The sequence below is a fragment of the Hordeum vulgare genome, chromosome 3H (genome assembly GCF_904849725.1).
Source record: "Hordeum vulgare subsp. vulgare chromosome 3H, MorexV3_pseudomolecules_assembly, whole genome shotgun sequence".
In the NCBI taxonomy this organism is placed as follows: Eukaryota; Viridiplantae; Streptophyta; class Magnoliopsida; order Poales; family Poaceae; genus Hordeum; species Hordeum vulgare.
This window is the reverse complement of record NC_058520.1, coordinates 619,729,302-619,745,099: the sequence shown is the minus strand read 5'-3', so window position 1 is coordinate 619,745,099 and position 15,798 is coordinate 619,729,302. Positions and strand designations below refer to the sequence as shown.

Genomic DNA, 15,798 nt, shown 5'->3' with positions numbered 1-15,798 from the left:
CTTGCGACGATGGTGGCACATCGTGTGATCACCCTCTTGGGGGCGTCGGCGTGGAACCTCGGTCCATTTCGGTTGCAGCTTGCGAGCGGCTTCGGGCTTGCCTTGTTCCTGCCAGATGGCACCTGATCCTATGGCATGGGGTGTTTCGGGTGGTCTCCTATCTTTTACATGTGTCCCCATGATAAAATTGTCAGTATCTTTCAATTTCTCATACGGTTCCCACATATGCTCATCAATCTTGCAGCTATAACTTATGTGCAGGACCAAACAGGTCTTTATAAAAATCCGTGGCACATACCAACATTACAAATGAGCAAAGATTACAAATGAGCAAAGATTCCTTCAGATGGTCATGGAGAGGCTCAGAGCAGATCTCCATTGGATTGCATGACGCTTGGACTGTGGTGGCAGGGATTAATTAAGAAGGCTCCCTTGGGATGGTCATCCATCTCGTGCTTCTCATGTCTGCTTTACTGGACCGTACCTTATCTGCAGACGGACGGTAACCACATGCACCACGGACCGATGAATCGATGGATGGTACACATACGTTCTTCACGTGAATGCTGGATATATATGCCGATGCCGATGCCGATGCTGATGGACCGTAGTACTAGCTACTACGTGTTTCATGTGAGTGATGGACCGTCGCAGTAGGAGTAGCGAGAGTCTTCTTTTCTTCTGCCTCTGGGCTCACTTAGATTGGACACTTGCTATCCGTTGGATCATCCTCACGAGCTTTGAGAAAGAACGCTAATGTGGTGTGATAAATATATAAATTAGCCACAAGAAAGATGCCATCTCAACTGCATGTGTCAGCACATATAGTATTATACTCCCTCCGTCTCAAAATTCTCGTCTTACATTTGCCTAAATATAGATGTATGTAACACTAAAACATAACTAGATACATCCGTATTTAGACAAATCTAAGACAAAAAAATTGGGACGAAGGGAGTACGTTGGTGCGGGGTCCTTCCTCTAGTAACGTTATGTTCTTCCTTTTTTTCTACTAGACTATTAGATCTAACTGGTCGTTTATATTTGCCGTCAGATCAAATCAACATTGTAAGTTGGTAGATTATCTTATCAGATACATATACATACAACATGATAGGAATGACGTGGATGGGACGTGCCATTAGACGCCCCTTTGGAAGTAGCCAAGTACGAGGAGGGATCACTTTGGAAGTAGCCAAATACGAGGAGGAATCACTTTGGAACATGTTTTCATCGAGGAGACTAAGCTAATAGCCATGACCTACGATTTTAGACCATGCCAACACTATTTAAAAATACTAGTGCCGGCGTTGGTGAGAAATGGCGCGCCCCGAATAAGAGTTGTGGCTAGTCATTTCTCTATTAGTGAGAGTTGAACCCTTAGCGGTCGGCCGTGTCGGTATGGTGTATCCGTGGACGAGGGTTGGGCTCAGATTCTTGGGCGGTGGCCCTGCTAGTGGTAGTCGTGGTGCTCGTGGGCCGAGCGCGTGGCTCGGGCATTGTTCGGTCACGAGATCCAATATAGAGGTCTTTTCCGGCACTCTGTCGGTGGGGGCAACGATCACAGAGGGGTTCTTCATCATCCTTATTGCCCCTACGATCATGCGCGAGTAGTTTTCACAGACCTATGGGTCTGTCCTTAGTAGCTAGATGGCTTATTTCTCTTTTCGATCTTCAATACAATATTCTCCTCGATGTTCTTGGAGATCTGTTTGATGTAACTTTTTTGCAGTGTGTTTGTTTGGATCCGATGAATTATAAGTTTATGATTTGATCTGTGCAAGCATCACACTGAACAAGGATACGCTGTAGATATCAAAAGAAAATGACGCCCAATCATAGTTTTGAATATCGGGTTGTTGTAGAAAGGCTATAGCCGGACATGAAGTTTTTCCTCTGAGCTCAAATGCTTTCTGATGAACAGTAAGATGAGAAAAAAATATTAGCTTTTAAAAATTCTGAATTTTCTTCTGATAAACATTGACAAATGTTTTGTATGCATGCAAAATTTTAGTTCGAAACAACAATCGTGGAATTGGTGGCAAAATAAAATCGATGCTGCAAATATGCTAGTTTTGAATACATTTCGGACTACTGATTTTGTTTTGTTTTGTCACGACTTCCATGAATGTTATTTCGTGTTGAATTTTGGTATGCCTATAAAGCATTTGTCAAAGTTCACCACCAAAAAATTAAGATTTTTTTGCTGTTCATGAGGGAGCATTTGAACTTGGGAGCAGAATAGTACTGTGAGGCTATTTTGCAACTTGATCTTATAGTAGTAGATGAAGACCACTTAGTGACACTCTAGTCAAATCGCTATAGCATGAACCAAAATGAATTACTAATAATTTACCCACATAATTTTAGCCAGCTAATTATTAAATGGGAACTAACAATTTGTCCGTATGATGCTCTTACTGACCACCATCTATCACCACAATTAATGGAGAAAGAGAGAGGGAAGGGGGCAGGGGTAGTTTGGGGAACAAGCAATTGTATTTTTCTCTTCTTATAATTGTTAGGTTTAATCTTGTCATGTTCATGTATCTGTATGTTTGTTTGACGGATGTGAACATCACTGCGACGAGTCCAAGCTTGATCGGAGGCGCGTGAAGACGGCGAAGTGCCGGGCTGCCGTGCGATGCGGCGAGCACGACAAGATGCCGATGGTGTGGCGACGCCGTGAGAAGCGGCAAAAGACGCGATGAAGGATGGAACATCATAGACCACGTCAGAATGGGTCAATTGACCCGACAGGTCTCTCAGTTGGTTGGAGAGGAGCTGCGCATGTGCTAGTTTGTTAGTACTAGCCGAGTCTCTGTGATTTGGAGTGATTCCAGGGAGTGCTAAACGTGGGCAAGTAGGTTGTTAGCTGCATGCATGTGATCTGTTAGCTAGCTTCGTGGGATAATTCAAGTAGTTAGTGCATGGATGGAGTTGTTAGTGGAGTAATGGGTCAAGTAGTGGCGTGAGTATTGCATGACAGCCGTGCCAGCCTCTGTTTATATAAGTGGCATTGTGTAATGGAAAATCGAGGCCGTGAGGGCTGAGCAGACAATGTAGTGCTTGTGTTTGCGAAGGAAGTGAGGCAAAGCTAGCTGGTTCTTTTTGGTGCGTGCGTGTGTGGTGTGTTCTTTGTAGAGGGAGAGAAGAGAGAGAGAGACAGAGAGCTGTGAGAGGAAGCAGCAAGGAAGAAGAAGCGGCGCCGCGACGAGGGCAGCGCCAACAATAATGTCGTCCAACTTCTCTTTTTCTTGTCTCCAGTGAGCTTTAGAGGACATGGCCGTAATGGCCAGATTTGTAGCTCGCGACGATCCTCATGGCTTGTCCCATCTCACGAGCCGAATCATGCATGTGAGGCTAAGCTGCCGTAAATGATCCTTTTACCTCTGATTGAATCAACTAACAATCTCACGAGCCGACCATGTACGTTTACCGATGATCGAATCGATGGATCCAACACATACGGGCTTCACATGGTTGGTTAGGTCGCACATGAATGCTGGATATATATGACGATGCTGATGCCGACGGACCGTAGTACTAGCTACTACGTGGTTCATGTGAGTGATGGACCGTCATAGTAGGAGTAGCGAGAGTCTCTCTTTTCTTCTGCCTCTGGGCTCACTTAGATTGGACACTTGCTATCCGTTGGACCACCCTCACAAGAAAGATGTGGTGTGATAATCCACAAGAAAGATGCCATCTCAACCGCATGTGTCAGCATATAGTATTGTACGTTTGTGCGTGGTCCTTCCTCTAGTAACGTTATATGTTCTTCCTTTTTTTCTACTAGACTATTATTACATCTAACTGGTCGTTTAGCCGTCAGATCAAATCAACATTGTAAGTTGGTAAATTATCTTATCAGATACATACGGCACGATAGGGATGACGTGGATGGGACGTGCCATTGGATGCCCCTTTGGAAGTAGCCACGTACGAGGAGGGATAGCTTTGGAACAAGTTTTCAGGCACTTGTCAATGATAATTGCTGGGGCTGATTTTCCAGAGTCACTTGTTTATTTGGTCAGAGTGAAATAATTGTTTGGTTTCTTGTGCAGGACAATAATGCGACTGGTGTACTATGGATGTGCACCAATAATGAAGTATGGTGGAGCGACTGGTGTACTATGGATGTGCACCAATAATGAAGTATGGTGGAGGGACGCTACCCGTTACATCGCACATGGAATTGTACCTTTACCTTGTCCAGTCCGACCTATCATTCTATGTATAATCGCCGTGGGATAGAAAATTATCTTATCAGATGCGTATGATATGACAAACGTGGGACGGTTGGGAGACAATTCGATGCTGCTTGGATGCATCGAGGGGTCGGTTAGAGCATGGTTAATAGTATAGTAAACTGCTAGTTATAAGTCATTGTCATGTCATCTATAACTCATCTTTAAATAAGATGGCTGTATGCATCACTCGATGCAGAGGCCGGGGCGAGGCCTCCTTTTCGAAAAAAATCTATAACTCATCTTGTAGCCAACATGTACGACAGTTGATTAAAAAGGTGTACTATAATTTTATTATATAGCCCACCTTTTACTCTCACAAAGTGCCTACGAGCACGTGCTAGAGCTGACTCTTAACTAAGAGGTCGCTTACCTTCTCCTTCCTTTTCTATTTCTTCCAACTAAGCAAAAATATACTACTAGTTTATGTCTTATAACCAGCTGACTCAGCTCTATCGTATTTGCTCTTATTAATATAAAATGGGAGGACTGTCCACTTTGGTGCAACTTTCTAGAAACATATCCGGGTGGTCAATGATGGTGCGCTAGGGGCATTATGCATGAGTTGCTTGTTTATCTGCACAATAATAATGCAACACGTGTACGATGGACGTGCACTCTATTCGCCGTGGACCAATCTAGCTGCCAGCACTCTTTTATTTAATAATGAAACACGACACGCGACACACATGACCATGAACAATGATAGCAGGGTTTAGTAAGGCTGTCCATAGTGATGATATCTTAACCGGACCTAATGTGCAACGTCAATACTATGCTAATAGCCACGACGTGCGATTTTAGCCCACGCCTGCACTATTTAAAAATATTAGTGCTGGCGTTGGTGAAAAATGGCGCGCCACAAACAAGAGTTGTGGCTAGTCATTTCTCTATTAGTGAGAGTTGAACCCTTAGCGGTCGGCCGTGTCGGTATGGTGTATCCGTGGACCAGGGTTGGGCTCAGATTCCTGGGCGGTCGCCGTGCTAGTGTTAGCCGGGGTGCTCATGGGACGAGCGTGTGGCTCGGGCATTGTTCGGTCACGAGATCCAATCTAGAGGCCTTTTCCGACACTCTGTCGGAGGGGGGACGATCACAGAGGGGTTCTTCATCCTTGTTGCCCCTACGATCATGCGCGAGTAGTTTCTTTCGGGACGTGCCTCTCGGAAGATCTCGACGAAAGAAACTCAATGGTAAAAAACGGTTCGAGATTTGGACGCACGTTTTAGGAGATAGAACGTTTTGAAAATACGAATCTATGAAAAAAGAAAAACTTCCAGATTACAACAAGTGGCACGCATGCAGTGTGCAACTTGTTGTAACCTGGATAGGTGGAAGTGATCTTTAAAACGTATACTCCTAACTAAATTAGTGATTTCGATCCACACCGGTCATCGCCCACAGGGATGTGCCCCCCCCCCCCCCCCCCCGATTTCCTAGGGCCCCCAAATCGTGGTTAGCATGCATGCATGTTCCATATATTGGTGCCATATATTGGTGATAGAAAGGGCTTGACCATAATCATGTACCATATCGGTTGAATCGGAATCGCTAATTAAGCTGTCACATGTCATGTCACGCCGTGCCTTGTTCCGTGTGGAGTAATCAAGCCGAAGCGTCCCATGGAGCCTAATCCAGGAAATTACATCGTGCCTCCGCACTAGCACAACATCGTAATTGCCATAAATCCTAATTTCTATTTTTGTTCTCCCATGTGTAATTGCCAAGAAGACATTCGTTAATCTCTATATTTATTTTCAAATCATCGGTCAAGCTTTATGAATTTTCGAAAATTTGGGACTAATTTTATGTTTCGTCCCGGGGCCCCAAATGTTTGGAGACGAGCCTGATCGCCCAAAACCGCACCCCTGAGCCAACATTCCAAGCATCCGAGCCCCTAGTTCACCAACGGCCCTCCGAGCATGTAGTTCGTGTCCGTTATACGCCGTCGCCATGGTGCGCTTGTTGGCTTCATGGTACAAGCCGCTGGCGCCGCATACGTGTGATGCCAGGGCGAAATTAAGGCAGATCAACCTGATGCAGTACGGATCCGTGCTTGGAGGAGGATGGTGGTCCCAAGACGATGGCGGAGGAGGCGCCCTCACCTGTCGTGTCTCGGTTCGCCATGTTGCAGATGGTCTAGCAGTGCAACTTGGCGATCTTGGAGGAGCACCGCATGACACTGGCTCAACAGGAGGCGGAACGCACGGATGCCGCAGCCGGGCAAAGCTCCTGATAGCCAACGTGGTCATCATCGACGAGAACCGGGCGGTGCTTGCATTTGTGCTGAGTGACCACCCAATCTGCCACGAGCAGGGACTGATGCCGCGGTCGGGGCGTTTTTATTTCTGGGATGTTTTGATGCGTAAAATCTAATTTGGAAATGAAAAATCAATATCTGCCTTGTTTTAAGGGATTAAGTTGATTCGGACTTTCGGAGTGAAAAATCATGAGGCGTTTTGTCCTCTACTTTCATGATAAATTCCGGTGGGGAAATCTCCCCTCCCGTTGACTGAATTTTTCTTATGGAGATTCAAAATTTATTATTGGTTTTTGAGTGGTTTCGAATTTAAAAGTATAACGATTTATAACCATTTGGTTTGTTTTGACAAGATGGAAAGGCCACATTCTGTTTCAGAAAGCACAAGGATAAGGTGAAGACACAGTCCCTCAGCTTGCAGTACTCCTCGTTCTTCATGTGCTTGATGGGGTGCAATGGATTGAGTACGTGCTTCATGTGCAGATGGCGGTGGGAGGTGGACCAAGTTTCCGGGAACTTGCCCCACAGCGTGTATCTATCTATAAATACACGCAGAACAAGCCATGAATTCACACTGCATGCGAAGCGAACTAGCTAGTACACCTATATATCACAGTGTGTGTGCAAAGCAATGGCCTCTGGAGTGTTTGGTACCCCCATTTCAGCGCAGACGGTGATAGCCACTGGAGAGTATAAGGAACCCATTACCCAAAAAGATGTTGCAGACTATGCCATGAAGATGATCAACGCCGGTGGTAAGGATGTTAACGCGCAAAAGTTCGTCGACAACCTCAAGGAGAGGTATGTTTCTGTGTACATGCATGGTTTATTATTATATGCAGTGCTTAATTATTTCTGCTTCTTCTTGCAATATGTAAAAACCTTATATATGAGGAAACAAGATCCTAACTGAAGTAAAATTTGGGTCCAACTTTTGGCTAGGTACGGTAACGGAATAGCTGTAAAATGCCTCCTCTACAATGCCACTGGTGCCACTTTGAACTTTGCTAAGTACAACGATTGGCACGGCCATATCTATGATACACCCTACCCATCAGATATTCAGAATGGGCAATGGGGTGCATTCCTCCACGTCCACCCAAGTGGAGCTGCCGCTGGTTCAGCTGGTGCCGTTGTGTATCGTAGCAAGATCCCCTCCAGCAGCAGCTCCTGCGATTGGTTGTTCTCTTGGACCGTCCCCTACATTGGTGGCAACGGGGTAAATACTTCCTCTACTTATCTCAAAATGTTGTATCTTACCTTTTTCTCTTCGTTCATGCTCCGAATTAGTTATTAGCTAGTATGAGTTACAATCTTGTTTCATGTTATATCTAATCAAAAGTAAAAGGTGAAATTACTTGGCAAGTGATGCATTTATCAAGCTTCAAACGGTCATTCTCTCAATTGAAAAGATAATCTTGTTTGATTTCTCTATGTAAGTACATAAGAAAATTCATATTCCTATATAATTTTATGGAAAACATAATTATTTAAAATTTGAATTCACATGCATGCCCATATACAATGTGAATTTTATTTAGGGACAGGGGCATATGTACGTATTCACAGCACAATTCTTTTGAACAAAACTCGTACAATTAAATAAACCCAGCTAAACTAAATTCAAATGAATTTACTTATATTAGTATAATTTTTCAACTAAAGAAACATGCCTTGTATCCCAAACTCTACTATAGTGCATATTCTAACATTAATTATACGTATCCAGGTGTACACTGAAATCCGCGAGGAAGGGCACTACCCAAGTGTGGGAAGCTGGGATTATATCTACAATGTGAAGCTGAAAAATTCAAGTGTCACCTCTATTGATAGCAACTATGGATACGTTTCCAAGGCTGACATCGGTGAAGGCACTACCATGAACGCACGTGGAGTTTTCGAGTTTCCCTACTAGATCTCGTTGCAAGCAGCGAGTTGTTATTGTGGTCTTCAAGTCTTGTGTGGCGTCCATGTACGCTTGTGTAGTTTTTTTCTTTACTGTCTTTATGGTGCATTTTTATAGATCTGATGATCCACGAATAAGCGAAGGAAGATGGGGACCAAAGAGATGTACCGTGTAATTGTATTTTATTTTACATGTCGTTGTGTATCAAGTTGTCCTTCTTTTGTATCGGTTACCTTTTTACTTAATAATTAAAGATATAAAGCACTCTTGTGAGCGTATTTTCTGAAAAATTAAGTTAAATAAAAACAAAAATAATTATATCTATGCCAGAATAAAACATCATACGGAAAATCAAAACGGCAATCACTTGTGCACTACAAGAAATATGGTCGACGATGACTCTCCTTTTTGGTCATTGAATCGTCATTATTTTTAATTTATGACCTTCTTATGATCAAAATGAGGAGGTCAACAGTTGGCCGTCAAGAACGAACAAACTTGACCTTTCTAAAGTTTTGGTCACTGTTTTCATGACCAAAACAATTAGGTCATGGCCAAAATTTTGGTCATTACCCATGTGCCTCATCCATGTAGGATCTGACATGGCTCAGCTCATGTGGCATCATCCACGTGGCAAACATATGACATGGCAGAAATAGTGACATGTACAACACGTCAGATATGACATGGCATGGGTTGGGATGCATTAAAATAAATATAAATTTTTACAAGCCCAATCAGCCAAGCCCAAAAAGTGTGGCCTATAAAAATATTGCATTTTGTTGGGACACATGTTATATGCAATACATTATTTCCACAACATTATTCTGATCCATCTACTATACCAACATTATGTGATGTGCACAACACATTCAGCTACTGTACCAACTTTCATTCCTCAATGTAAAATTACACAAATAAATTCCAAACTAAAATTGCACATCCCAGACAAATGGTATTACACAAAACATATCCTATTCAGCACTAAAAGAAGAAAGTGACATCATATAACGACAGTGTGGCTCCATTGTCTTCCTCTTCTAGAATATTGAGACATCCTGGCACTGAAAGGGACAACACATGAGAGGCAAATTAAACATAACATGAAATATGAAAAAATGCAACAAGCGGAGCAAACTCCAAACAACATATAAGCAAGTCATGGATGCAAGAAGTGATCATTTTAGGGGCATTAATGTGCATGAACCAAAGTAGGTTTCTTCCGTAAATCAGGTTCCGAGTATTAAATACTGGTAAGATCAAATTCATATCAAGCTGATGTGTTATGTGTGTTGATTCCATCTTCCGCATCCAGCTAACTATTGCATCAGAAGAAAAAGAAGAACGTGTTGGCATCATGACTATAGTTCAATCCCGGTATAACAAACTAGGGCAACAGTTGCATACAACTAATAAAGGGCTTGTCAGATTACTTAAATTTGTAGCATTAATAGGTGCCCAAAGCTTATACGCAAGGAGACTAAGAAAAAAACAAAATCTTCTCCTATTTTGACGGATATCGGTCACAAGAGAGAAAATGGAGGATTACCAGGTTGGATCAGTGCACATGTGAACATGCAATACTTGTCGTCGCATCCGGAAAGCTCATAGTTGATGTGCTCCTAGATCTAAATCGCCCTCCCTACACACACAACCAGAGATCCTTACTCTGCTGACAAAGAATACAGGGTAAATAAAATGGTGTGGTTTATCCCTATAAAAGAATAAAACATTCACTATTTTGAAATAATTAGCTACATGCACAGTACATAAATCATACATCCGCATATGTGGTATTTACATCATACATCCACATGCGTTGTATTTTTCGTAACGATGTTTCATACTTTGCACAAACAGCAAAAAGTCAACAAAGATGCAATATAAATCAGGTTTTATCAAACTAGTATTAATGTATACGGGGCTGCCATAAAATGCTTTACATTCGTGAGTATCCAGTAGAATTGAAACAGAGTTGCTGCTACTATCGATGTTGTTGGTTGGTTGTCCAAATACACTGGTTTATGTTACTACTCGAGCAGGTAGGGTAGGCACCCCATGGAAGCATATGAGCAGACCTTACACAACGACTTTATATCTAATAGAAACACGACGATTTATTTCAACCAGGTTTTAATAAAAGATACTAATCCAATAGAAACACGACGAGTTTATTTATCACTAAAGTGAACACAGACCTTACAAAACGACTTTATATCTTGATTAACCTTGAATCGTGGAGTATATTATCAATGTACAAGCCAAATTCATTATCAAGAGTCACCATATATTTGTGATTAAAGTCATCAGAATAGAATTTAGCTAATTTCAGCAACTTCTCCTTACCAAAACGACGGAATAATTGGCTAGGGATCAAAGCAGATATGCATGGAAGCAACTCGAAATTTACCTCATTAGCATCATCATCATACCAATCATCAGCAACAAATCAGTTCTATGCCTTATCCTCTCATCTGCTCCATGCCTCTCGGTTCTATCTCCTGCAGCCACCACCACCCAGTCGGTCATCAATCTCCAACAGCCTGACCACTGGACGACATCTATAGTCAGCTCAAACAACAAATATGCTCACCACTCTGTTTGCACAAGAATTCAGTCAAAAATTCAGTATGCATGCATATAATGACAAAAAAAGAATCAGAATGCATGAGCATACTGTAAAAAGATTCAGAATGCACCATCGCATAAGCATACTGTCGAAAAATTCAGAATGCATAACCATGCTGACAAAAATTCAGAAACAAACATCATCCAAACTAAGCTGGTATCAATTTGAAATACACTCAAGAGGAGTTTCATTTTTACTACGAAACAAGTCATTAACACCGTCCATGTACGCTTGTGTAGTTTTTTTCTTTACTGTCTTTATGGTGCATTTTTATAGATCTGATGATCCACGAATAAGCGAAGGAAGATGGGGACCAAAGAGATGTACCGTGTAATTGTATTTTATTTTACATGTCGTTGTGTATCAAGTTGTCCTTCTTTTGTATCGGTTACCTTTTTACTTAATAATTAAAGATATAAAGCACTCTTGTGAGCGTATTTTCTGAAAAATTAAGTTAAATAAAAACAAAAATAATTATATCTATGCCAGAATAAAACATCATACGGAAAATCAAAACGGCAATCACTTGTGCACTACAAGAAATATGGTCGACGATGACTCTCCTTTTTGGTCATTGAATCGTCATTATTTTTAATTTATGACCTTCTTATGATCAAAATGAGGAGGTCAACAGTTGGCCGTCAAGAACGAACAAACTTGACCTTTCTAAAGTTTTGGTCATTGTTTTCATGACCAAAACAATTAGGTCATGGCCAAAATTTTGGTCATTACCCATGTGCCTCATCCATGTAGGATCTGACATGGCTCAGCTCATGTGGCATCATCCACGTGGCAAACATATGACATGGCAGAAATAGTGACATGTACAACACGTCAGATATGACATGGCATGGGTTGGGATGCATTAAAATAAATATAAATTTTTACAAGCCCAATCAGCCAAGCCCAAAAAGTGTGGCCTATAAAAATATTGCATTTTGTTGGGACACATGTTATATGCAATACATTATTTCCACAACATTATTCTGATCCATCTACTATACCAACATTATGTGATGTGCACAACACATTCAGCTACTGTACCAACTTTCATTCCTCAATGTAAAATTACACAAATAAATTCCAAACTAAAATTGCACATCTCAGACAAATGGTATTACACAAAACATATCCTATTCAGCACTAAAATAAGAAAGTGACATCATATAACGACAGTGTGGCTCCATTGGCTTCCTCTTCTAGAATATTGAGACATCCTGGCACTGAAAGGGACAACACATGAGAGGCAAATTAAACATAACATGAAATATGAAAAAATTCAACAAGCGGAGCAAACTCCAAACAACATATAAGCAAGTCATGGATGCAAGAAGTGATCATTTTAGAATCTTATTGTCTTCAAATGTATGCATAATTTAAAATGTATTAATTTTAATATAAGAATGTATAAAATCCTTGGGGCACACTAGGCTATTATATATTTTTTACACATATTTTATAATTTATTTTCATTCAAAAGTATATCTTTTGACAAACACATTTACTTTATTAAAATACATGGACACTTTTTACAACTAGAAATACATTTCCTAAAAGCATGAATACTTTATATACTAATTGAATATCTTGTAATTTCGAAAATAAAAAAACAACTAACAGGTGAAAAATGGGCTGCACTAACTTTACCCCATTCAACTCCACGGTCTTGTCAGGTAGATAAATTGTGCTAGTGATGATGACTAGACAATAATTTTACCTCATGGAAGTGGTTGCGTAGGTTGTTCGTGGAGCACAGTCCCCTGGTTTGAATCCCAACCTAACCATTTTTTTGTTTAATATAGTTGTGTACTGACAGGTGGGATCCGATGGTCAGTGAGACATACTCTTTGTGTCAGTCTATCCGACACTACAAGTGGGCCCTGCGCCAAGCTGGCATGTATAGTCAACAATACATACATATCTAGACGTGATTTGAACCGTATTTGAACCATGTTGCCAAGTTTTGGAACCAATTCGGTGTATTTTTCAAGTTCAGGCACCAAAGTGAACATCGTTGGCAAGTTTGGGCACCATTGGTGTTATTACCTCGATATAAAACTGACCAATGAAGCGTACTAGTGAATAGTTTCTTCTATCTCAGGAGCGTAGTAGTCAGCAGATGTTTTCTTGGTCCTTTTTTGAACAATAACCTCCAGTAAACATGACTTTCTTTGGCCTTTTTAAAACACAAGGGGTAGGAAAACCTACTGGTAGGATGATGAAGTGCGTTCGCCGGCGATTCCGTCGCTCCCCTTCCCCTTTAATCCCCGTATCAGTGCCACCATGGCGAGGGGAGCTCGGACTTCTTGTTTGGGTGTGTCCTTTAGTCCTAGGGATTCTAGGTTTTCAAGTTTCCTCCTTTGGTGTCATGGTGGGGGCGATGTCGATGGTGCTCGTAGAAATAATGGTCTCCTAGCCGGTGTTCCTGCTCGTTGCTGCAGAATTTATGGAAGCGTTCCTACTCTACTGAGAGGGGAGAGCAGCGGGTATTTATTATAGCAATGGGGCTTATCCCATGAAAACATACAACTTGAAGAATAAGGTAGAGGAGATACATATTGGGAAACGTTTTCCTTCAGCGCGCTGGCGGAAGCAACGCGCCGGTCGCTCGCTGCCCACCCGTCTCGCGCGCGACCCGCACGTATGGCCATGCAACATTTTTCCCTGTGGTGATCGTTTAAATTTGCTACAACCGGTGTCCAAATTTGCTACATTTGTTCACAAAAAAGCTGCATATGCGTTTGGTTGCAACCTCAGTTCATTGGACTTTTTGCTACAACCAGTGTTTTTTTTTTGCTATAAACGTGTTAATTTTTGCTAGAACCGGTATCATTTTTTGCTGCAACCGTTCACTAAAGAAGTTGCATACACGTTCGTCAGAGTTGCAACCCGAGTTCACCGGATTGTTTTGCTACCACGCATCATCAGCTTCGTTTTTTTGTTATGACCACGTTCATACTTTTTTACTACAACTATATTTTTGTTGCAACCATGGACGAAAATTGCTGCATCGTGAACGAAATTTGTTGCATCGAGAAATTTTGCTGCATGAAGGTCTAACAAGTGCTTGGAATTTATGTTCAACAAGTGCTAAAAAAAGGTAAACCACTATTTTTGCATCAATGGCATATAAAACCAATTATTTTGCCTAATAAACGGTAATCCACCATTCGGGTATTCCGTGATGCCCACCCCGCACAATATCCATAGTAAATAATTCTAGCCACACTATCGGCCTGCCTAGGATGTGCCTATAGGGCGTAGTCGAAAGAGCCTCTTCCATCCCTAAGTTTATTCAAAGGTCGCTTCATCGCTGGCGGCAGCCTTCATGACAACTTACTTTTGTCCTGCTCGACAGCTACACCAGCCCAAGCCCCCGTGTGCGCTCCTCAAGCTTGATGTCAGATGGGTGTTTGACTCCTTCTTTTGGCCTAGTCTCCTTCAAACTCTCCAGCACCTGGGTTTCGGCCAATATTGCCCAAAATGAATATTGATCCTCATCTCCTTGACATCCGCTCGAGCACTAATCCACATGAATCCATGCCCTCCTATCATCCGCACCCATGGGCTACGTGATTCTCCCATAGAAGTTGTTGGGGCCGTAAGTGGAAGGGGTGATATAGCCTAACAAGAGATATTTTCCTTACTGGAGAGAACCAAGATTTGTCAATCTAGTAGGAACTACTCCACTTCAGTCAATGATAGATGTCGGAGAAGATTCTGGCAAATTTTCTTTGCAACCTTGTTAATTATGATTCACATGCATAATAATAATTCTTGTGTTGATATATTAAGATTATGATTCATTAATTATGAGTCAATGAACTGGTAATTTTGTTGCAACTTGTTAATTATGATTTGCTTGCATAATAATTAGACCTTGAGTTGATATATTGAAATTTCAAAGAAAGCACATTTGATCATCATCTCACGGGTAAGCACCAGTTAGATGGTAAGTTTCTTTTTCAGGCTAAGTGTTCTTTCTTTATAGCCAGATATTTTAGGTTAATGTTTACACCCGATTATCTCGCTAATCAGTACTATTAACCGCTTTGCATATCTACATGAGTAGTAATTTACTATCTTGATACGTTTAGACGCAAATTCCTGTGTTCCAGATCGGGCGGGCCACATAAATGGATGGATGTTGTAGAAAACTTGCGCTCTTTCCGGATCGAGTTAGATTTCCTAGGCTTTCCATTTTGTAACGCAAGTACATAACCAAAACACTGTCTCATTAATTGCTTGCTTAACCAATATTTACCTGATCTCTCCACGCAATGTACTCCCCTGTCATAGTTTAGAAGGCACGATTAAATTTAAGTGTGTTTCCACAATAGACAAGGTTTAAGGCACATTGCATTTACTCACAGTGGCTAATTAGTACTCCGATATACTATTCCTATATGCATGCATCGTGTGAATGCTATTTTTGACCCCATCTCGTAGCCAATAATCACCTAGGTTCCAGAGAATTTTCAAACGCACCTTCTAAACCGTGACGGAGGAAGTACATAATTTGTTTGTCAGCTCATCATTAAAAACACCTATCAATTTCATTTCATTACATTATTGATACATTATTTTTGATGTTACAGAAACAGATTATTTGCATTTCATAAGTCATGGGGTCCAGTTTCATGCCTTTTGTGTTATCCTAGATCAAAAACATAATAATAGGGCAAAAAGAAAGGAAACCAAATTATGGAATATGTGAGTGGGGAGACATAGTAGAGTCTAGCAAAGACAATAATA

The 15,798-nt window shown here is 41.4% G+C and overlaps 1 protein-coding gene across 1 annotated transcript; it reads left to right on the top strand.

The window, feature by feature from the left end:
* Positions 1 to 7,069: 7,069 nt before the first annotated feature.
* LOC123441233 (23 kDa jasmonate-induced protein) lies at positions 7,070 to 8,692 on the top strand. Its single transcript, XM_045117724.1, has 3 exons — positions 7,070 to 7,309; positions 7,451 to 7,727; positions 8,238 to 8,692. The coding sequence occupies exons 1-3, from the start codon at positions 7,140 to 7,142 to the stop codon at positions 8,421 to 8,423; spliced, it is 633 nt and encodes a 210-aa protein (XP_044973659.1). The 5' UTR covers positions 7,070 to 7,139; the 3' UTR covers positions 8,424 to 8,692.
* Positions 8,693 to 15,798: the final 7,106 nt, after the last annotated feature.

Coding starts and splice junctions, on each gene's coding strand:
- LOC123441233 (XM_045117724.1), top strand. CDS start 7,140: ATGGCCTCTGGAGTGTTTGGTACCCCCATTTCAGCGCAGACGGTGATA. Junction 7,310..7,450: donor GTCGACAACCTCAAGGAGAG/GTATGTTTCTGT, acceptor ACTTTTGGCTAG/GTACGGTAACGGAATAGCTG. Junction 7,728..8,237: donor CCTACATTGGTGGCAACGGG/GTAAATACTTCC, acceptor ATACGTATCCAG/GTGTACACTGAAATCCGCGA.